Raw genomic sequence first — 22,908 nt, forward strand, 5'->3', positions numbered from 1 at the left:
AAGACTCCTGACAATCCACAATGTGATGTGCTCCTGTGAGGGGAAAAAAAGAGACCCATCAGGGCACATGCATTGTGCAACCATTCATGGAGAAAGGTGGACTGCATGTTACAATGCATCTGATGTAATTGATGTAATAATTGCTTTGCTTTCAATGGTTAAGTTACCTTGCACTTGTTTTTATTTAGTGCAGGAGGGGCCACATGCCAAAATCACTTCGTTGGTGTTAACAGATGGGGGAGCTATTGTCTAACGTAGTTATTACACTGCCGCCCCCTCCACCCCCACACACACTTCCAAGCATCAATTAAAAAAAACTACCTTAATTAGTGTTTTCTAAGGAGGTTACTGCAAATACAAATCATTTCTCCAAATCTGTCATTTTAAATTGGACGATTGAAAGATGCTTAAAATACGCAAATGAATGATAATAATGATATTAGTGGCAATTTTCATTATTAAAAAGCGAATGCCTTTTCGTCCTAATCGCCCACATTAACTTGCGTTTGTTATAATGACGAAATGGGCCACAATACGTTGTTTTAACCTAGGCGATTAAAGCAGACCCTGTTGCACACAGGCCTATGTAGATTTGGTGGCGCACGCATGGCACACAAAGCCAAAGATAGAGTAACAAATCAGGAATTTCCCTCCTACCACTCCTGAGAGCGCAAGAGAGGACAAAAGTTATAAGCGCTTGTCCTCAGAGAGGAAAACGCGAAAGGCAGCTAATTCGCCTTCATTTTTTGCAAGACTATCAACACATGTACACGTTTCGACGCGCGTTGAGGACATTACGTTGGGGGAAAAAAAGTTTTAATTTCATTATGACTCTGGACCCACGAGCTTTGGCGTGATTGCCTATTTCAGAAACGTTGATGGAATAAACGGCGCACAGCAGGAGAACAGCGTTTGTCAAGAATAGCCTAACTGTGATTTGCAAGTTTTGGTTTTATGACTTTTTTTTTTATTTTTATTTTTTTCAGCTGTTCTGTTGGGATCACTGTCGCTGGTCACTTTTTTTGCTGCTGAGTTTCTCGATGGCGTAGGTGGCTGCGAGAGTTTTAAAAGCACCTTTTTGGACAAGGATTTGATATCTACCAAGCAGATACCTATGGATTATATGCGTTAAACAAATCGGAGCGGTTTAACAAAAAAAGTGAAAAACTGTCATAATCCTATTTCGGAGAAGGGAAATGCGGTGTGAAAACGGCGTCTAGAAGGATGCTGCTGCTTGTACAATGGAAGTGAAGAACTCTTTTGCTGTTGTTGCGGTGGTTTGTCTCTTCTTTTGCTCCAGTTTCAGCCAAGAACTCAACCCAAAAGGCAGGAATGTATGCAAAGCACCTGGGTAAGCACCAGTGCAGAAGAAAACAGGTTAAAATATGTGGCCTATAGTTTTTTTTTTTCCCCACTGGTTGTTAATGCATATCAGCTTGTGACATAGTTTGCCTCGTTCTCCCTTCAGCATTCGGCAGTTAAGTTACTTTCTTCAAAACAGTCCAGTCAGAGTTTCAATTGCACTAAAGCATGTGGAATCATCACATTCCTCAAGTCTTTTTTTTATTAGCTGGAAGAACTATTGCGTTTTCAACACAGAGCACAATAAATTCATAACTTAGTGGTGGCCTTATGCAAGAATAACGGTTCTCACTAAAGTCGCTATATAGCCTGTATCTGAAATCCACCACTGACTTCATTCTCTAAACGTTTATTTTACTTTTATATCAAGCATTCGTATTTACACTGATTAGATTATTGCACATTCTTTTCTACATATAACGTGTTCCCAGTCCGCTGTATAGAAGGAGGAGGAGTCCATTGAAGAAAGCAGCTAAACAGATGTGTACATCTGGAACAGGAGTGTTTTCATTGCTCTTTAGGGGGCGCTCTCGATGACCTTCGCTGGATTCGTGGCACCACACATTGTGGTTGATGTACTTTTAGAAAAAAATAAATGGGTTTATAAAATGTTTAAAGGAACCAATTTTGGTTGTCAATTGATATTTTAACAATAAAAATCAATTATGTGAAAAATAATAGAATACTATTCTTGGAATACAAATATCTAGACAGCTCCTTCTCAAAAGATAAGGTATCCAAAAACCATTTCTTGATGACCCCTAGGATTATAGCTGTCTGTAAAGTGTAGAAGAAAAACCAAACCCAGGTCCACAATTGCTGACTACAGCATCCAAACTGATGTCTATGAATTTTGAAATTGTGGTAGCAGAGAAACAGCAAATAGGCTATAGTCCAGGGCTCATTCTCCAATATGTCATAAAAGATGTGTGATAAGAAATCATGTGCTTATTATCTTTTGTTTCTTGAATCATAAGCAGTCAAAGTTCTTGGAGCAAAACTGAAAATAGCTTATCTAAAAAGCCACATGCTGCATATTTCCGTACAGTCACAATGAAATGTTAAGTAATCAACAGCTGCTTTTCAAAAGTTGAAGTTGTGCTGTCATCTCACAGAAGTTTTTAGTGTGATATATACAGTACTCACATTTACTGCGCTACAAGTTTGACATTTTGCCCTCTTTCCAGCATTCAACATTCATTGTAGTAAACTCCCCACTCACTTGTTTTTCCTGTATGCCTATTGTGTTTTTATTTTTTCTGTCTTGAACGTGAATCTTTCGGCACTGATGCAGAAAAATGGGTTTTTGAATCAGTTAAAGAGCATCTATTGGATTTCTTGGCAAAGCTAGTTGATGCATTCTTTCTGTAAAAAAAACAGGAGTGCAGCTATGCTTCTAAACACCTAATTGATTCTACACAACAGTGAATGCAGTCTTTCTTTTTAGTGCTGACATGGATTGGCTGTGTGTTATAGGTCAACAAGGGTCAACTCCATACATGTTCACCGCGGTTCCTCAAAATTTAGAGCAGCACAAAGCAAAAAAGTTAAATCCAGTGCCATATTAATGTACATAAAATGGCAAAAGGCTTATTAAGAAATTATCCTCCTTCCATTGCAAGTGTTAGCATACAGATCTGAGACCTGTGATCTCAACCACGCGCCTCTTTTGGCAGCATCAAAATCAACGTGGCTCCCTGCTCATTGATTGCAAGTATACTGCCATCTTCAAACACTTAAGGGGAAGCTGACGTGTTGCAGGGGGCCCCACGGAGGTCACAGGCGTGGGAGGAAGAGGAGACACATCCGCCCTTTCCTGACAGGCCTAAAAATTGGCTGCAAAATATTGTCTCTGAATATTCACATTTCCCCAACGGCTTTGGAAACCTAAAGAAACTGGCAAACTACAGATTCGGGGGTTAAGGGCTTTTGAGTGTATGTACAGTACTGTATACAGATGGGAATGACCCACATTCAGATCATTATACAACCATGTTCTAAGCATGTGCATCACGTACAATGCCCTGCATACGTTTGCAGAATTTGGCATCAGCCACATCAATAAGAACAGTGAGATCAAAGAAGCATGCGTTGGGTGTGGATGCTGCTGCTTTGATATGTGTTTGTTTCACTGTATTTAAGCCAGGTTCTTTTCACCATTTATCCCTCATTCTCAATCTCATTACTTCTTTTCCAGATCATCAGGATTTGTGTGCTGCAGTGGATGGGGGCAGCTAGGGGATGAATGCCTGACACGTATGTACCAAACAGAGATCATTTATCAGTACGTGTCATATAGCTCATTGTTCAAGGCAGTTGAATAATACGGCCTGTTCTTGTTCACCCAAGCTCTCTGCGAAGGCAACTTCACCTGCAACGAAAATGAGGTGTGTGTCAGGCCGAATGAATGTCGCTGTCGTCATGGATACTTTGGAGCTAGCTGTGACACTAGTAAGGGATTGCTTATATATATATATTTTTTTTATCATCATTCATACCTTTTTCTTCTCGTCTACAGTTTTTTAAAGGTCAAATAGAAATATTTCACTTGTTCAATACCAAGTTTTAGCTCTCATTTAAAATCTAAAACAACAGCATGATTTCAAATTATGGCACTTTTTTTTTTTTTTTTAGCCATGCCACCTGGGGATGGCAATGTTCTATCTGTAGGTCCACCTCTTTGTTCATAACTATTGGATAGATTGCACGAAATTAGCAGATGTTAGCTGACATGCTAAACAAAGACGGTGAGCATGGTAAACATTGTACCTGCAAAACATCAGCTGTTGTGATTATGTTGCCATGCTGCCGTTTAGCACAAAGCAGTGCTGTGCAGCCTCACAGAGCCACTAGCATGCCTGTACAGACTCTCAGTCTTGTTGAAGGATAGTTGACAAGTCAGAAGAAATTTGCCCATTTCCTGATTACTGCACTGTCTTTTAACAGAGTGCCCTGCCCAGTTCTGGGGCCCTGACTGCAAAGGGAAATGTAATTGTTACCCCAACGGCCAGTGTGATGACTTGACCGGGGAGTGTACCTGCAACCACAATCGTTGGGGACCTAACTGCGAGAATGCTTGCTTATGCCAAAAGGGCAAGTGTGACCAAGAGACGGGCAAATGCACATGCCACCCTGGCGTCTGGGGTCCCCAGTGCAACAACAACTGCTACTGCAGCATCAACTCTATCTGTGACGCAATGACAGGGCGATGCATGTGCAACCCTGGTTGGATGGGGAGGAACTGTGCAATCCAGTGTAACTGTAACAATTCCCCATGCGAACAGTTCACTGGACGCTGCCTGTGCCGGGAGAGGCTGTGGGGCCCACGGTGTGACCGTTACTGCCAGTGCATCCACGGCAAGTGCAATCAGGCGGACGGCTCATGTACCTGCACACCAGGGTACCGTGGGAAGTTTTGCCGGGAACCATGTCCTGCCGGGTTCTATGGTCAAAACTGCAGAAACAGGTGGGGAAAAAAATATTGGCAGAGAGCAGATGTACCGTATAAAAAAACACAGGAATATGCAGTTTTACAGATGGCTAATGTTCAGTTCCCTTGTCTGATCCATATTATGGTGCGGTTTTGTAATTTTATTAGGAAATAAGATTTGATATATGCTGCAGCTGATAATCCTTAAAATATCTGACCGTGTTACTTAATGGAGCAATAATAATGTGAGATTTGGGAGTTGGTATTCACATTATACCATTATCATCAGCCAACATGTAAAAGCAATTCCGGTTAAGTGCTTTACCTTCTATGGACTGTGACATTCTCACACAATACAGTTGCTATAAACTGAAAAGAACACGGTTAGAGTTCAATGTTGTGTATCTGCCTCTTTAAATGATCACTAAAGCAAAAAATTTAAAGCATACAAATACAGATTATCATAGGTTTCAGATCCTTAAACTGTTTTACTACATTTAGATGAGATGGAGGACTTTTTGTGCAAACAAGACAACATTTTTTATGTTTTCGTAGGTGTGGGCACTGCAAGGGCCAGCAGCCCTGTAAGGTGACAGAGGGACGCTGCATCACCTGTGACAGAGGTTGGAATGGAACACGGTGTGACCAGCTCTGCTCCAAAGGCTTCTTTGGCGAAAATTGCCAGGACGTGTGTCCCACCTGTAAAGATGGCCACCACTGCGACCCCATTCATGGCAAATGCTCTCACTGTAACCCTGGCTGGATTGGGGACAGGTAAGCCAACATGCACAGTACAATTTAGAAATGTGTAAAATAAGAAGAAAAAAAAACATATGTTAAATGTTATGTACGTATGTTAAAAAAAATATACAGTATATGTTGTTGTTGCTCCATACTGTGATAATGTGTGTGACTCATACTGCTAAGCTTGAAAATGACTGTAATCATGGCCTTCCTTTTGTGTGTGTTAGGTGCGAGGTGCGCTGCCCCAACGGCACATATGGCGAGAACTGTGAGAACAACTGCAGTCACTGTTTTAATGGCATTTGTCATGTCGTCACCGGAGAGTGCTTATGTGACCCGGGATTTTATGGCACCTAGTAAGTCATAAGACACCTCATACCCAAAAAAAGAGTCATGTTTATGATTAACAATACGTAGTGAAAATGGTTGATGGCTTTCTCACATACACTTGTATATCTTGGGAATATGAATGAGCGAAGCATGTGTTTTGAGGCATATTTTTTTTACAGATACTGATAAGGAACACTTTTGAAATAGAAGAGTTAAAATTCCTACAAACTTCCATCACAGAGGATTTTGCCTGAAACAAAACACTGATCCCATTTATGCAGTTTCTCTTTTTCTGTGTCCTATTTCATGCATCTGTCACTTGGAATGAACATTAAACAGATGTTGTTTTTGTCTGTATTCAAGCTGCAATATGACCTGTACACCTGGCCAGTACGGAGTGAACTGCAACCAAACCTGCTCTTGCAATGACAAGAACTGTGATCCTGTGTCTGGTGCCTGCTATCTCCGTAAGAAAAATCTTTTTATTTAAAGAGCAACCACATGCTTTGTAGTTATGTTTTAAAAGGGGTTTCTGTGAACAGCAGTAGTCAAAAACTAGTGTTTTTCTAAATAATGTACCTTTTCTGAGATTAACAACAGCTATTTTTTACTTGAACTACACATACACAAAGAATTATAGTTTGTTCAAAGAGCCAGATGCCACTAGTGCTGCCTGTGTATTAAATGTCTAATAGTTGGCTGTACACACTGAGTACCAACAAACACATCTATTCAGGTCAGTTTGTGTAGTGGGAGAGTTAACGTAGCGAGGCCTTGATAGCGTTTCCAGACCCAGACCGGTGTCCTTTTTATGGCTGTGTTTGTTGGCTCTGTTCCTGTCGAGAGAGAGAGAGAGAGAGAGAGAGAGAGAGAGAGAGAGAAAATATGAGAGAAAAAGAGAACTTGGAAGGGAGACAGAGAGTAGAGGAAAAAGTGGACTGCAAGCAGGCAGGCAGGAAGAATATTGTTGTTTGGGACACAAAGTTAGCAGGGATTTTGGCAAATGGATGTGATGGGCGTTGACAGGCTGGCCAGTGATATCATAAGACCTTGTCACTTTTACCTTACCCCCCCCACCCCCCCTCCACCAAAACCATTTTCCATTCTTTATCCATCTGTGAGCACAGAGCAAATGACAACATGCCACACCCAGACTTCCCAGCAATCCATCTCAGCCTTATGTGACAGTGCAAAGACCTGAGGGCCGCAGCTACTTACCCCTTAACTGATGGTTTGCGTCTCTTCTGGTGTCATCTGTCCTTGCAAGTGCCAAAGCCGTCCATGCTTATGCAATACAGCACTTATTATCTTTGGGGTGTATCTCACTTGAGAAGGGAGGGGTGCTAATAAATCATAGATGAGTTATGGTGACGTTTAGTAAAGAGGAGCTGAGGATAGGAAGTTGCTTGCAGGAAATCAGCAATGAAAGCGTAAGTGGTCCCTTGTCTCGAAGGACATAAGATTAATAGTGAATTATTTGTAGTGAATTTCAGCCTGTTGCAATATTCCTCAGAGATGCTTCATGTCAAGCAGCTATTGAAAATCAATTGTTTCTCATCAAAGCTAACCATCACATTAATAAAGATTATAGACAGTTAGCTAAACCCTCTACTCAAGTCATATGCTTTCAAGTGTACAGTAAATCATAATAATTCGCTATGCACTAAGGTCTCTAGTGTTAGTGATGACAGGGAGAGAGGTTTGTTGAAACTGGCATTCAGAGTTTTGCTGCGCCAATGTGGCACACCCAGAATTCCCTGCATCTCTTCTTTCAGAGCCCAACCAGCGGATGGGTGTGATCGCGGCTGGAACCCTGGTCTCCTTTTTACTGATTGTCCTGCTCTCGCTGCTGTGCTGCTGCTGCCTGTGTCGACACAAAGACGACCACAAGTGAGTGACACTCCTAGGAACTCAAGCCCAATCGTGGACCATAGAGGTGAAAATGATAGGTATCTTCACCTCTATGGTCCACGATTGGGCTTGAGTTCCCAGTAGGAGGCTTGCCCCCGGTTATGAAAATAGAGATACATATTTTATTTCTGCTCTCTCTCACAGGTACCAGGTTGTTAAATGAATAAATGCATTTAAATTGTATTTTAAGTACTTTTATATATTGACATTACAGTGCGAGTAGCAATGTGAGCAGTCCCTGAGCCCTCAAAAGAGGCACGGGGCCAGGTTTAATATGCCTCTTTTGAATGATTCATTTGAATTTCCATGGCGTCATCCCTTTTCAATCCTAACCAAGACAACTCTACCAACAGCAAAAAAGCCAAGCGGATCCTGTGCGGACGATTCAGCCGAATCAGCACTAAACTTCCCCGTATTCCACTGAGGCGACAGAAACTGCCCAAAGTAGTCGGTAAGCCCCAAAACTCTTTCTCATATCCCACCGCAGCGCTGCCAGAAGCTGCTGTGTTTTATGTAATCATCCTCTCTGCTGCTCGTACAACACGTTCTGCTAAAGCCGCATCTCTCATAGCATCAGAAATAGCCGATGCATAATTAGCACAGGTCATTAATGTAATGATATTCAGATTTTGACATGGAGGTGTCAGATAATATGATAACTGTGGCTTCACTCGCTATCAACGCTTTTATATAGCTTCAGCTTAACACAGCATGGACAATGACACCCGTGCGTGGCAGTCAGAGTGCGCATTTTACTGTACCTTCTGTGCTACCTCAGTCTTCCTCTTAGTTGATGAATAGGGTTGAAAAGTGTATGGTGGCTGCCAGGCGAGTATGGGGTTTCATTTGAAAGGAATGCACTGGTTTTAGAGCCCATTATTATTCTTGGCACCCTCAAATGCCATGTGTTCATATTATTACAACCCTAAACTGGGCCCTTTTTTTCTTTTTCTTCCCGTTTCCATCGTCTTTTTCCCCAAGATTTTCTTTTTTTCTTGGGCTGAGGGAGGCTGTGTTATTAAAAGAAGGCCAGTGGTTGTCGGGGGGCCCGGGTGGTGGCGAGTGACGCGCTATCAAAGGCCGCTCTGTTTGGGTGGACGCTGCAGCTCTGCTGCTCCATGCGGAGGTCTCGTGGTCTGTGACAGATCTGTCTGTGACCCCAGTCTTTTTTTATAGTAGACAGAGGAGATATGATGATCTTTTAAACCCCGCCACACACAGTTTAACACGGCTGTTTTTGTTTAGGGTTCTAAAACAAGATTAACAGTTTGAAAATATACATTTATCTAGTTCTTTAAAGATTTGAGCGTTTGTACAAGGAGATAGTTGTCTTGTCGTCCCCCTGTCTTGCCCCTATAAGCTATTTTATATTACTGTACAAATAATTGTTCTTCATTATGACAACACATGCAGATGCAGCGGAGTTTAGTACTGCAATATTTCAATATATCATAACAGCAATATGTTTCTGCATTTCACAGTATATGGAATTTCCAATTTTCAAGACATGGACATATTGTCCTTACTGTACAGACCTTTATAGGAGCCCATTTGTATTAATTGTGCAGATATTTCTATTTACTAATTGAAGTAGGAGATTAATCATGTTTGGCGCACAACATTGACAGAATATAGGGGTGACATTTGCAGTAGTGCTAAAGCAAGTAGTCAACTTATGTATAAGACCACTGACAGAAAGTTAATGTACAACAATTTTCATAGTCGGCTTATTGTTAAAAGTAATTTATCAAGAAAAAAAGGCCAAACATTCCCTGGCTCCAGCTTTTCACATTTGCTGCATTTGTTTGTTATTGTGAATCTTTGGACTCTTGGTCTGACAAAACAAGCCATGGAAGTGGGCTCTGGGAAAGTGGAATGGGAATCTTTTTTGATTTATAGATCAAATGATTGATTGGTTGGGTGTGTGTGTGTGTGTGTGTGTGTGTGTGTGTGTGTGTGTGTGTGTGTGTGTGTGTGTGTGTGTGTGTGTGTGTGTGTGTGTGTGTGTGTGTGTGTGTGTGGGGGGGTTTCAGTGTTGTACAGCAGTTTCTTAACTTTGCCTCAGCTTAAGCATAATTATGAAGCACTGTAATTTGATTCTTTAAAAGGGCTCTACTGAACTCAGCGTGCTGTGGAAGGAGTTGATGACCTGGTTTCTTTTCCACGTCTGAGCAGCATGTGCCTCCTCAGTTATCCAGCTGATTCTTTAAGCTAGAATCTGTCTCTGTTATGCCTCGGTCAAAATACAACACTGGGACAGAGTTGCCTTTGTCATCACATTGGGGGACATTAATACGATGTTTGTGAAGAGCTTGACCATGTGGAGCAATGTGCCAGAGGCATATAAAAAGCAACGTCATCTTAGCCAAATGCCTTTTTAAACAACAGATCTTTTTCACATCTTTACTGTACATAAAGATAAGATAGAGAGGATGTGTTTACACTGTAAGCAAAGGGAAAAAGACCTATGTTTAGGCTTTTACTGTCAAGAATCTACAAGTTAGAAAACAGATAAGACTACCATGTACCAATTCAATTTAAGAACAGACCTCAATACCCAATCAAATCCATTACAGAGAGTATGCGTCTCTCTTGTCCTTCCTGGTTTGTCCTATCCAAATGTGTGCTACTCTGCTTTCTGTTGGCCTACCCACAGAAGCGTGGTCTGCCAACATTTAGAAACTCAAACTCTGACTGGGGCTACACAGTCCTGCACACACACATTCCAGAGGGGGCCCAATGGGGCTGGAAACAGGAAGTGGTCAAATTTACCCCAGCCCGTGTCAGAACTGTGATTTATCCACACCAGGGTCAGTGGCAACAGATGTGGCAAGACCAAATGAAAAAGGAACAAGGGGAAGTAGGGAAGGACGACAACAACCCCTATTAGCATAGTTAGCCTCAGAGAAATAGCTACATGAACACACTGTCACCTATCCTCCTCTTGGCAAAACTAAGGCTATTTGCTTGTAGTTTGGCATTCCATTCTAAGCATATTTACTCCACGCCCAACAGATTCACGTCTGTCCGGCATTCCTTGCATCCTCTGTGTGCAAATGCTTCCCCACGGGTAAGGGCTGAGAGCAGCTCCACCTGCTTTTTTCGTCTTTATTTATCCTGGGAAAGTTGGCTGGGATTGCAAATATGTTTGCAACAACACTCAACTTCACATTCATGCTATTGTGACCGACCAAAAGAAAACTTTCTCACACTGTAACGTTGCTCTTGAGTGCATGAATTAAGATGGATCAAAGGAAAAAAGGTCAGCTTGAGTTTTAGGAATATTTGTAGATAAATGTAATCACTAATTGATTTAAAGGCTCTGATTTGGCCATGTTGGATGTACTGTATTTGTTTCAGACTCTGCAGGCAATCCTGTAAACCTGACACAGGCTATTTCAGGCTGAAGCCTTGTTTCTTGTTATTATTGGCTAGTAATCCCCATTCTATGCCCAGATTTCCACAGCTGGACCAGGCATTTGAACTACCAACCTGCTTGTCCCAGCCTGGCTCTCTAGCCTTTAGACTACCTCTGTCTCAGGTCTGTTAACACATCCCCCCACTGAGCAACTGTGGTGGCGGAGCTCTGCAGCTGGGATGTGTCAATAATGCCCTGTTGTGCGTTGGCCTCCATGTAGGCAGGGATCACAGTGGCGTCCAGTCTGGAGAACAATCTGCCCCACTAGACCCACAGTCTGGAGGGAGCAGCTTTCAAGGGCAGCAGTTGTTCATCACTGCATCCAAGTAATGTCGCAAAATACCCATGTGTTAGCTTGTTGACTAACTTAACTGAAGTCTTTGCATAGGTTAGCTGCTCTACATTCCTAAGTCCCTCATAGTCTCTGCCGATCTGCCTGCCGCTGCACAGTAAAGACCCTTCACACGGACAGAAGACAGAGCACATACCCTGTCTTACTCATTTATTTATTCCTCTAGTTGAATTTGGGCAAACTATTATTAGTCATCCACACCTCTGTAAAAATACTTTTGCTGGGTTCTGTATACATCATAGTATTATTAATCTATCACATCCACATTTATGAGATTTTTTTCAGTTAATCCACTCAGAATAGTAATGCCATGAAAGACTACACATGTAGAGAGTGCAGGGTGACATTATTCTAGTAAACATGACATCCTTAAATAATCACATAAATGGGTGCCCTCGGATGGAAGTCCCCTCAACGCAGTAACACATGTTATTTTTGGTCTTTTTTCCTCCTTTTTACACACATCTGTACTTGCTTATTATAGACATGTTGCACCTGTGTTGACATTATCCACCCTACGAGTAACACAAAGACATCAGTCTACCAAACTCAAACATGGAGTTCAGATGTTTAGAGGACTTGTTTTGGATAAATGTAAGAAATAATTTTAAGTGATAACAATGTTTTTAGATGAATGTAGCATTAAAGATTCAGCAAGACTGTAAACAGATATGCTATCGTAGGTAATAACTTACATTAAAGTGCCCATATTATGAAAAAATCACTTTTTCTGGGATTTGGGGTGTTCTTTTGTGTCTCTGGTGCTTCCACACACATACAAACTTTGAAAAAAATCCATCCATGCTGTTTTGAGTGAGATACGGTTTCTGAATGTGTCCTGCTTTCAGTCTCCTAGTGAGCTGTTCAAAATCGGCTCGGACTGTGACGTCACAGTCTGAAATGAGCTGGCTAACCACAACCGTTAGCTCGTTAGCATGCTAACGCTAATGCTAACGCTAGCATGCTACGTCGTTCTCAATAGCAAAGCACTGCTACAACACACACAAGTTCACCATAATCTACAAAAGAACTACTTACATGTGCGCCCTGATTTAGAAGTCTCCCAGCTAATCCTGCCTTGTAACTGACCAAAGTTGGAGAAACAGCTTTCTTTTACTGTCTCTAGAGTTAGCTAGCTGACATGCTCTACATCTGAGCTACTGAGCATGTGCAAGTGCAATCAAAGATAGTACAGAAGAAGAAGAAGAAAAGAGGTCTCACTCTGTAGCTAAAACAGAAACCAGGTGAAAATAGCATCTGCAGCAGTGAGAGAGAGCTGTGCAGTACAACAAAAATATGGTGTTTTTTGAAAATTAAACCATGTTAACCTATTCTTGTACAATCTTAAAATACAGTTATGAACCTGAAAATGAGCATAATATGGGCGCTTTAAAACTATTATAACTATAATTTGGAAAACTAGATAAAACTCTGCAACCTCAAGACAAACAAAACAAGTCAGGGTCCTTGAAAATTGCTTTGCACATACATGCTGGTACACAAAAAAATAATGTGGCACACACAAACACACACAACCCCTATGAGCCAGTTCCAATTTGTCCATGACTAAAACTGATGGACACAGGAAGCAAGAGAATAAACATCAGACCGGTTTATAATGAAAACCCAGACATGTTCAGTTTACACATTATTGTGAGAGGAACCTCTAAACAGACCATCTGCTAAAGTTATATGAATTTGAATGTTATTAAGATCAAGATTGTCTTGCGTATCAAATACCAACAAGGGAGAATGTAAACAAATATGTGTGAAATAGCTTCTCATACTCAAATTAAAATTAAAAGAAAATGCAGTTTTTCCTCTAATAGTGCCTCTATAAGTCTCTAAGTCTGTACAAATTTGGCAGTAGATCACATTTTTAGTTACAGTCAATCAGTGTTGTAATGTAACAAGGTACAAATACTTTGTTACTGTTCTAAAGTAGAATTTTTACGTATCTGTACTTTACTTTATTTATATTTCTGGAAACTTTCCCTGTTACTCCACTACTTTTCCTAAATGAAATGAATACTTTTACTTCACTACATTTCCTCCAAGCGTCTTTGTTACTCGTTTTTTTGTACGTTGGCGTGAAAGATTCTTCCTCACAAATCTTTTTTTAATTCTGTTTCTATTTTGTCAGACTTTGAATTTAATGTTTAAGAAGACGTGAAAACCCTAAATATTATACTTTACTATAAGGAAGCCACAATAAAGTTCATAATCAAAGTTTTTCTTTACTTTTACTTCTAAAAATGAAGTACATTTAATATCAGAAAATTACTTTTGATACTTAAGTACAGTAAATATCAGATACTTTAAGACTTTTACTCAAGTAATATTCTAAAAGGTGACTTTAACTTGCCAAAGTCATTGTCTTGTAAGATACTTGTACTGTTTCTCAAGTATTGCTTTCAAGTACTTTATACAAGACTGCAGTCAATCAACCAATGCTAAGGAGCTAGGATTTGTTTCCTGGTACAGTTAGGGGATTTCTTCCACCTAGGGTTTATCTGAGGTCTAAACAACTGGATGGACCCATGTGTCATCAGGCATGTAAACAGGCGCATCTGATGTGGTCGGTCATGTCGAGTTAACGCCCAGAAAAGTTAAAGCCAAAACTCACAAGTATCCCTCAGACACCACAGCTGTCCTGAGACTGAAGGCTCAGCAAAATGCTGCAGTGTCTAGGGAAACCGAGAGAGAGAGAGAGAGAGAGAGAGAGAGAGAGAGATGATGTTAAGGGAGAGGATTCTGTGGAAGATGATGAAAGAATCCATTTGCTCAATACTAGAAAAGACCAGAATAAGGTATGGCACTACAGTTTAAGGGTCAATACTTTATCAGTTGTTGTTGTAATTACAGATTCTTAATTGTCACTCCATACGTGTTAAAGAAATAGTTCACATTTTGGGACTACGCTTATTGTGTACAGGCTAGCAGGTGTACAGACTACCTGTTTCTCCTTGTTTCAAGTCTTTATGCTAAGCTAGCTGAGGCATGTACTTATTAGCTTCGTAATTAATTTGATGAGAGTAGTATACATATTTTCATCCCACTCTGAGAAAGATTTGTATTTCCCAAAATGCTGAACAATCCCTAGAAAATGGTATCTTTTTAAGTTTTTTTGCTTTATTCTAACTTCTGTTTCATTGAATTAGAATGCATCTAATAGCTCACGTACTCCTAAATAATGTATTCATCATAAATTAATGAATAAGTTGTTTGGGTCACTAAGGAGCTGCAGACCCACCAAAAATACAATGCCAGTAGTTATGGGTTTATTCAGAATTTCTGTCTCGTATGATGGTCAGAATAATGTTTCTTGTTTGCCTTTTAACCTGCTGAGAATAACACTTTGGGGAAAACGTAAATCACTTTAGCTTTTGACAACAACATGTACAAATACTAAACAGGTTACAAAAATATCTACACTTGCTTCCAAAACCCATAATGTTGGCGCCTTTGTTAACTCAAATTCAAAGCCAAAACCAAAACCAATAGAAAAACAGTTTTTCCGTAGACTCACTTAAACCAACACTTTCTACAGCACTCTCTGCAGCAGTTGTGAGAGAGAGTGAGAACAGACTGTTGTTCTTGTAACACGGTACAATACCCTCTGGCTGACCTTTTGGCTTCTGCGTTTGTTTTCTGTTCTCAGTAGCCCACCACGACCCAGAGAACACCTTCAACTGCAGCTTCATCGAGCCCCCCTCAGTGGCCGAGCAGCCCTCCCCCTCCTCCTGGTCGTCCCAGGAGTCTTTCTCTTCCTTTGAGAGCGGAGACGAGGGGCCAGTTTACTGTGTGCCCCATGAAGGTGAGTCATCGTAAGAATAAATAAACAGTTTAGTTATCTCGAATGACGCACATAAATCCCTAATTTGTCTTTGGCATGTAGGAGACTTTGCACATACACGATAGACACAGGTTTCTGAAGAAGTCAAGATCCCCAGTGTGACCGTTTAGTGACTCACCCACTTCTGTAAATCTCATTAGGGAGATAGTTTCTTTATCATATGCCATCTAGGCCCAGGTTTTGCGCCGAGACGAGGAGAGTATAAACAGGAAATGGAATGGCCAAGTCAGCTCATGGCATAAATCCAAACAGTGACTAACTCCTTGAAGTTTGATGGAAAACACCCATTCCATCAGTTTCTATTCTAGAAGTCTGACTGTTCGAGTTAGGTTTTGTTTTGGGGGACTTTTCAGTGTGCTTAGTGATTGATGGGTTTTCAGTGCTCTCTTACTACTTTAGTTTAGTTCTCATTCTTCTAATAAATGGTTCAAGGGTTTTGAAACAATTGATTTTGAGTTAAAAGCCTCGGCCACAAAATAATCGCTGCAAACATCACAAAAGGGTTTTGAATTAGAGTTGCACCGATAGGATCTGTTGCATTGGAGTCTCAAGTATGTGTATACAAATTAGCAAATGAAGTGGTACAGATATTTTTAAGTAATGTGTGTTCATGCTTTTCTGGTGGAAAGAAAAAAAATATTCTCCAACAATGAATTGCTGCTATTTGTGAAGGTCACAGATAAAACACATTGTTAACAAGTTTCAGATTTACAAGATGTGTATTCTGTTTTCTACAGCCAATGCCTCATTTTTGATTGATTGTTCTGTATTGCCAAATTTATTTACTAACACATTAATAACACAACAATTTGCCTCAAAGGGCTTTACAGTCTGTATAGCATATGTGACATCTTTTTATCATTAGACCTTTGATTCAAATGAGAAAAGTAGGCTAACATTAGCAAAGATAAGCCTTCATAAGCCAGTTGTCATACCATATCATTTGTAACGTGTATGGATATTTAAATGATCTGATCTCTTTAACAAGTCATATGTATTGGTTTTAAAAGAAATTAAAATGTACTTTAATTTTGAACATTGGATAGCTAATTTTGACTAATGCCTGTTGATCTTCCAATGATCCACAGAATCCGTGAACGAAAGCAAAGAGAAGCGCAGCCCCAGCCCAGCAACAGAGAAGCCAGAAGCTGTCCCGAATGAGGATGATGCAGGGGAGTACACCTCCCTGAAAGACACCAGTGTCACAAAACCAGAAGGCAGCGAGCAGCCCCTGCTCAAGTCCTCTGACAGTGAAGGCTCCACCAGTGGCTCTGAGTCCACTACAGCAAACCTCTATGCTCGCATCGCCCGCCTCTCCAAGCAGTCCAAGGAGGATGATGGCAGCGGCAAGGATGGGGATGGCACTCCTACACCAGAGGCTAAACGCAATGGAAAGCCACCACCTTCACCTGGCAAGCCCAAACCACGGCCACCAGACCCATCTACTAAGCCCAAAGTATCGTGGATACACGGAAATACTACAGGGTCTCCGCAGCCAGAGCAACAGGGGCATGGGGGTATTAAGGCACTTGCAGTGCCAAAGGAGAAAAATAGGAGCTCCAGCGATGGCTCAGCTAAGAGCGAGGAGCGGCAGAAAATGAAGGAGAGGAGCCGTGAGCAACAAAAGAAACAAGAGGGGAAGGAGGCAGACGCCAATGGCTCCCCCAGCAAACACAAACCTCTGCGAGGTAAGAAGTCTGGGGACGAGCACAGCAGTCCCAGTCACATGGAGCACATCAATGGTGTGGTTCAGAATGCCCTCAAGAAGATAAGTAGCTTCCACAGCTCCTCATCTGAGAAAAAGAGTGCTGACAGTCCAAAGGAGACCCCCAAGGAGCCACCTAAGAGCCCCAAAGTCATCCACCATCATATGAACTCTGAGGCTGCCACTCTCCTGGCTGCTCAGCTCAAGGAGAAAACCCAAAGCATCAACAGGAATGAGGGGACAGGTCTGACAAAGACCAATGGTCTCTCCACACCCAAGGGGAACCGTGAGAAGCCAACACCTCCACAAAAAGCCAAGAGGACCCCCTCCAGTGGATTTAGCCAGCAGGGCTCCACCAAGCCCCTGCTGCCCACCTCGAGCAGCCTCCAGAAGATGGTGGCACCCATCGCCCCAGATCTTGGGACCCCTGAAGCCAAGAGCCCGGAGAAGCAGGACTTGAACGGCTCAAGGCCAGGGGACCCAATGTTGGATCCTACACCAAAGAAGACTCCCATAAAAAAGCCACCAAGGAAGAAAGGCAAGGAGGGTACGTTGGATACATCGGAAAGTAAAACACCTCAGCAAAAGACAGCCATTATGCCACCACAAGTAGTGAAATAAGTGATTTTAAAGACAAATGACCAGTGTTTGTGATGGATTTCAAAGAGACTAAAATGGATTTGTTGGTGAATCACATAAATCAAGGAATTTAAACAGATTCGGTGGGAGTGTGCTGCAACTCCAGGACCAGTCAAGAGTGAGAAATGCATTTAAATTGAGGGCGCAGTTGAGTCATATAGGTGAGTTTCTATTATAATGACGTCTATACACCATTGTATTTCATTTCAAGAATCCTTTTTTGTGTAATGACTATGTCTCAATCTCACACCACAACCTGTGGCGAAGCTGGACACAACTGTGAGAACAGCGGTGCACAGACATCATAGTTCATTCATCTCTATTCCTCTGCAGTATGTCCACCACTATATTTATATATGGATTGCTTTTGAGGTTGCATAACTGTAATTTGCTATGCAGGTGTCGGAAAGATAGCTATTTTTTATGTACGCTCTCCAAAGGTACTAAAGGTTCTAAAAAATAACAAGGAAATTAGATCCTCTGAGGATTGCAAATTATTTTGTTTGTGTTTCTTTTGTTCATGGACCAACATGCATAAATACAGTTCAATACCTGAAGCCACCCACTTCATTTTGTATGTCCGGGCACACTTTTACAATTTCAGTGTGTTTTGTTGGAGCACCTTTTTTAAGTTCCTACTAGAGCAGGTCAAGGTCAAGGAGTCTTAATTTCCCCAAGGGGCAATTCGTTGTGCAGTAATAGAATGCAACATAAACAACACATAAGCCATACAAACAAGAGACACTATCAATAGAGGACACAAATAAATACATACTACACAGAAGTCCACATCTCACATTGAATTATTAACAAAGCCTTTAGCAGCAGGAACAATAGAGTGTTTGTGTCTGTTTGTCCTGCATTTAGGCAGACAGAATCTGCGGCCAGACAGCAACAACATAAAGTAGCTGTTCAGGGGGTTGCTTATATCAGCCAGGACTGACTGGGCCTTCTTCAGGGTCTTTGTCTCATATAGCGATTTTAAGTCAGTCAGAGAGTTGTGGGAAATTTTGCCACACACTTTAGTTATATATTGCAGCCTGTTTTTGTTTTTAAGAGTGAGGGACCCAAACCAGCTCACAAAGGCAAAAGAAAGAATAGTTTCAATAAAACAACAATAAAACATCCTCATAAAGGTCTTATCGACATTAAAATTGCGAAGTTTACAATAAAAAAACATACGCTGGTGTGATTTTTTTTTCTTTTTTTTTTATACAGACAGCATCAACTTGAGGCTCGAAAGTGAGTTTGTCAACTATTATAATACCGAGGTATTTGTATTGCTTTTCTACTTCGATAGCTTGATCGTTAATAAGGGTGGGAGAGAGGGTGGGGGGATTCTTCCTAAAGTCGATCAGCATTTCTTTAGTTTTTGCCGCGTTAATGTTTATAAAAGACGACTTGCACCACTCTGTAAAATCATTTAAGGTAGCGCCATACTCAGGGTCGTTGTGCGTCAGCAGCGACACTGTTACCGAGTTGTCAGCGAACTTAATGATGTGACGCCTGGCGTGCTGGCTTTGGCATGCATTTGTATATAAAATAAATAAGATCGTGGAGAGGACGCAGCCCTGGGGGGAACCGGTGGAGGAAAAGAGAACATCGGATAAGATGCTATTCACTCTCACGCGTTGAGACCTGTCAGTTAAAAAGTTCATCAGCCAACAGATAAGACTAGGATCAATATTAAAAGTATTCTTTAAGATCCCTGCCAAAATATGTGGTTGAATGCAATTAAAGGCTGAAGAAAAATCAATAAAAAGCAGCCGCACAAAGCTCTTTGCACCCTCAAAATGGGTATAGATCAAAAGTTCAAAAAGAGTACATGCTGCATCTTCCAGTCCCCGTTTTGGTCTGTAGGCGAATTGAAGCGGGTCTAGTAGATCCTGTACAGAGTTCAAAAGTTTGTCCTTCACGATCTTCTCTAACGTCTTCATAATAAGGGACGTGAGTGCCACAGGCCTAAAGTCATTAAAAGACTCTGGAGCCTTATTTTTAGGCACCGGAACAATAATTGAGTCTTTCCAAAGGTTAGGTTTCAGGTTGATATACCACGTTATGAGGAATCCTTTTCTTTAAACAACTATATCTCACACCTCAAAGCACAAAGGTAATGCTACATTTAGGACTTAATTGTCCATGTGCTTGTAAGTCACCTTAAATTCCTCGCTGAGCTTTAGCGTTGGTCTCAAGGCTCTTTCCTACAGAAATGTTGCATTTTTGGATTCAAAGACTTAGCTCTCTATTTGGCCAACTCTGTCAGACATGGTTTGTTGAAACCCAAACAAGCTTTTTGATCTTTCTGCAAAAAGGGCTGTTTTAAACCTCTTTCATACTTGGGCTAACACCAAATCACCAGAATGTGCTCTTACTGTACGTTTTATTCAGTCAGCTAAACCACTAAACCAAAAATGAAATCCCAAGCTATCCTATGTCCTCACTTTATGTCATGCTCATAAATCACTTTAAACTCACTTACTTTCTCAGCAACATCTGTAGTTTCCCTATGCTGTATTCAAGAAAACATACTGCAGGACAATGCCCCCCCCACCCTTAAACCAGATACAATAGATGTTAGAGTGTTTTAATGTTCGTAAAAAAGTAGTAATTAGTAGAAGTTACTAGTATTCTCTAAAGATCGGACTACAAAAGGAGACTGCCATGTGTCTTTATCTGCTCTTTCAGTTTAGTCGAGAAACTAGGTCAATATCGCCAATTGAGCGACTTCCACTTCTCATGAATTTGTTTATGCCATCGCGGTATTGTGTGGAAAAATCTTGTCTTGTCCCTAAGGAACATATTATCATAAGCTAGTAGACTCAAGCTGAAGTAAAATGGTGCTTTAATTTAATTTGTTTTACGGTAAGACTGTAGGGCTAAATGGTACCGTGCCTTGGGTGTTAAAATGTGCCTCAACTGTGGATCAGTTTAAGCAAAAGAAGCCATGTTTGCCTTAATGTTGTTGCCAACTTGTATTTCAAGTGTTGATCCTAACAAGTAAACCAAAAAAAGGTGGTGAGGTGGGATACTTAAACTGGACTAATTCAGTTTGAAGAGGAAAAAGCTTTTTACTAAAGTTACTGGTGAATAGCTATTTTGAAAGTAGCATTCAAAACAAGAGCTATGAACAATGCATGATATGTATGTGTGTATGTATATTAACATGCCATTGGTATGTTTTGGGCTGAAGAATATTTCACATTTACAGCTAATTTGAAAAATAGTCTTTTTTTTTATCAAGGTACAACACATTTCTTTGGTTATTCTTTCAACATTTTTTACTTGTATACATAGTGTACTTTTTATTATCTTTGTAAGCTGTGCTTATATGACCTTTTAAGTTCTTTTCTTTTCCTTGGTGTCAATGAACTGGCTTTCATGTTGTATTTGCTTTTTTTTGGTATGTTGCTTATTTTGAGCTCTGAAGCAAACCTACGGTATGAGTACTTTCCATCTTGTAAAGTTTACATTGGCTTTGTAATTGTCCTCTGTTGATGTTATTGTTTGTGTAACACTTAACTGCATGACGCAGAGTGTAATTATATGGCATTAATAACTGCACCGGATATCTGTAACCTTCTTGTTCCCTCCAGTTGTTATTATTGCCTCCCATAAAAAAAGATTAACTCATACAGAAAGGATTGTACACTACTACTCTGATACCACTGTTGAAACAATTGCATATACTTAAAACCATAACATTGTGTAATTATGAAGTGGCAATGTTTATCTGACTGGTCCGTGCCTGTTTTTATAGGTGTACAGTGCATTTTTGTAAAGAAGGGCCTGAAAAAGCTGCAAAAACATTACCAACTGTAAGGTATATTTTGTCTTTTGTGGTTTTGTTTTTAGCAACATTTCCATTTGTGTATGGTCATTGAATTGTTATTTCCTCATTTACTTCTTTGGAATAAAAAAGCAATACATGTAGCTCTAGTCAAACAAGAACTTAAAAATCCATCCTTATTTAATCGCTTTACATGACAGTCATCATATACTAATTCACTAACACCCCATTTGTTCTCATGGGGGCATGGCCTCTTCTTGGCATCTTCTCCAAATGTCTTATTCCAGTGTACAATCAAGTACAACAATAATATGGTGGAAAAGGATGTATTGGGTAATAAACCACATAAATCTCTTATTGTATTCTTCAAACAGATTCATTTGAATGCTGATTGATATTTGACCCTTTCCTGTGACTCTGGGCTACTGGGCTGCAGAGTCCCAGGAACGGTGCAGGAGTTCTCCAGAGTCATTCGGTCACAGCGGCTCTTCAAAGAGCCTGAGGGAACCAGGGAACTGTTCATTTGGCTTCTTTAGGATGGGGGGACAAGAGCTCCTTTCATGAGGGGAAAAACAGTGGAGACTCTGTGCTAAGGAGTTAATCACGCGCTGCATATGTCTTCTTTTGGCGGGGAGAAGAGGAATATAGCAGCACTGGGCCTCAAGGCAATGAAGGAGCATGAATGGATGGATATAAGGATGGATGGATAGGCCATGTGATGGGTAATTGGAACCAGAAGGCGAAAGGGATTTGTTTTAGGTTCTACACTTGTGCCATGGTGTTCTACTTACTGTGTACATGTGAGTAATTCATACAAAAATGTTGAGTTGTATTAGGATTTTTTCAGAGCTGTCTGCAAGTCTGAATTATGATCCACTTTTGGACCCGTCAGGGACTTGCCTATTTTGATTAAGGCTTGTCTTGATGCTGACAACAAATGAGTGTGGATCTGACTTTTATCTAAAAAGATAAACACTTCAACAAGTTTGCTTAAGATGGACTGTCTTTTCCTGTTTTCTCTAAAGCAGTGCAAACAATTTAATCAACAATTTCCACATTTTGAAAGACATAAACTACTGTTTGTTGCTGTTTTAACTATGGCCCAATGCTAGCACCATAGCTCAAGGGGTGGCAATGTTGGTTGTGCTACCATTGTGGTCTAGATGGAAGTATTTCAATAGCTATGGGTTGTGTGATGGATTGTCATGAAATGTTATAGATATTCAAGGCCCCCTGGTGATGTATCATTATGACTTTTGTGATCCCCTGACTATGTCATGAAATGTCTCAACTTCTATTGAATGAATTACCATGAAATTTGGTTTACACATTTATGGTTCTCACAGGCCGATTTGTAATAACTTTGTTGATCCC

General features: G+C 40.8%; 1 protein-coding gene across 1 annotated transcript; it reads left to right on the plus strand.

Moving 5' to 3' along the window:
• Nucleotides 1-638: 638 nt before the first annotated feature.
• scarf2 (scavenger receptor class F, member 2) lies at nucleotides 639-21,891 on the plus strand. Its single transcript, XM_039803741.1, has 11 exons — nucleotides 639-1,351; nucleotides 3,560-3,618; nucleotides 3,712-3,813; nucleotides 4,309-4,828; nucleotides 5,348-5,566; nucleotides 5,764-5,892; nucleotides 6,230-6,333; nucleotides 7,642-7,756; nucleotides 8,131-8,228; nucleotides 15,209-15,364; nucleotides 16,492-21,891. The coding sequence occupies exons 1-11, from the start codon at nucleotides 1,242-1,244 to the stop codon at nucleotides 17,727-17,729; spliced, it is 2,850 nt and encodes a 949-aa protein (XP_039659675.1). The 5' UTR covers nucleotides 639-1,241; the 3' UTR covers nucleotides 17,730-21,891.
• Nucleotides 21,892-22,908: the final 1,017 nt, after the last annotated feature.

Source organism: Perca fluviatilis, chromosome 6, assembly GCF_010015445.1.
Source record: "Perca fluviatilis chromosome 6, GENO_Pfluv_1.0, whole genome shotgun sequence".
Taxonomy (NCBI): domain Eukaryota; kingdom Metazoa; phylum Chordata; class Actinopteri; order Perciformes; family Percidae; genus Perca; species Perca fluviatilis.

Coding starts and splice junctions, on each gene's coding strand:
- scarf2 (XM_039803741.1), top strand. CDS start 1,242: ATGGAAGTGAAGAACTCTTTTGCTGTTGTTGCGGTGGTTTGTCTCTTC. Junction 5,893..6,229: donor CCGGGATTTTATGGCACCTA/GTAAGTCATAAG, acceptor TCTGTATTCAAG/CTGCAATATGACCTGTACAC. Junction 15,365..16,491: donor TTACTGTGTGCCCCATGAAG/GTGAGTCATCGT, acceptor AATGATCCACAG/AATCCGTGAACGAAAGCAAA.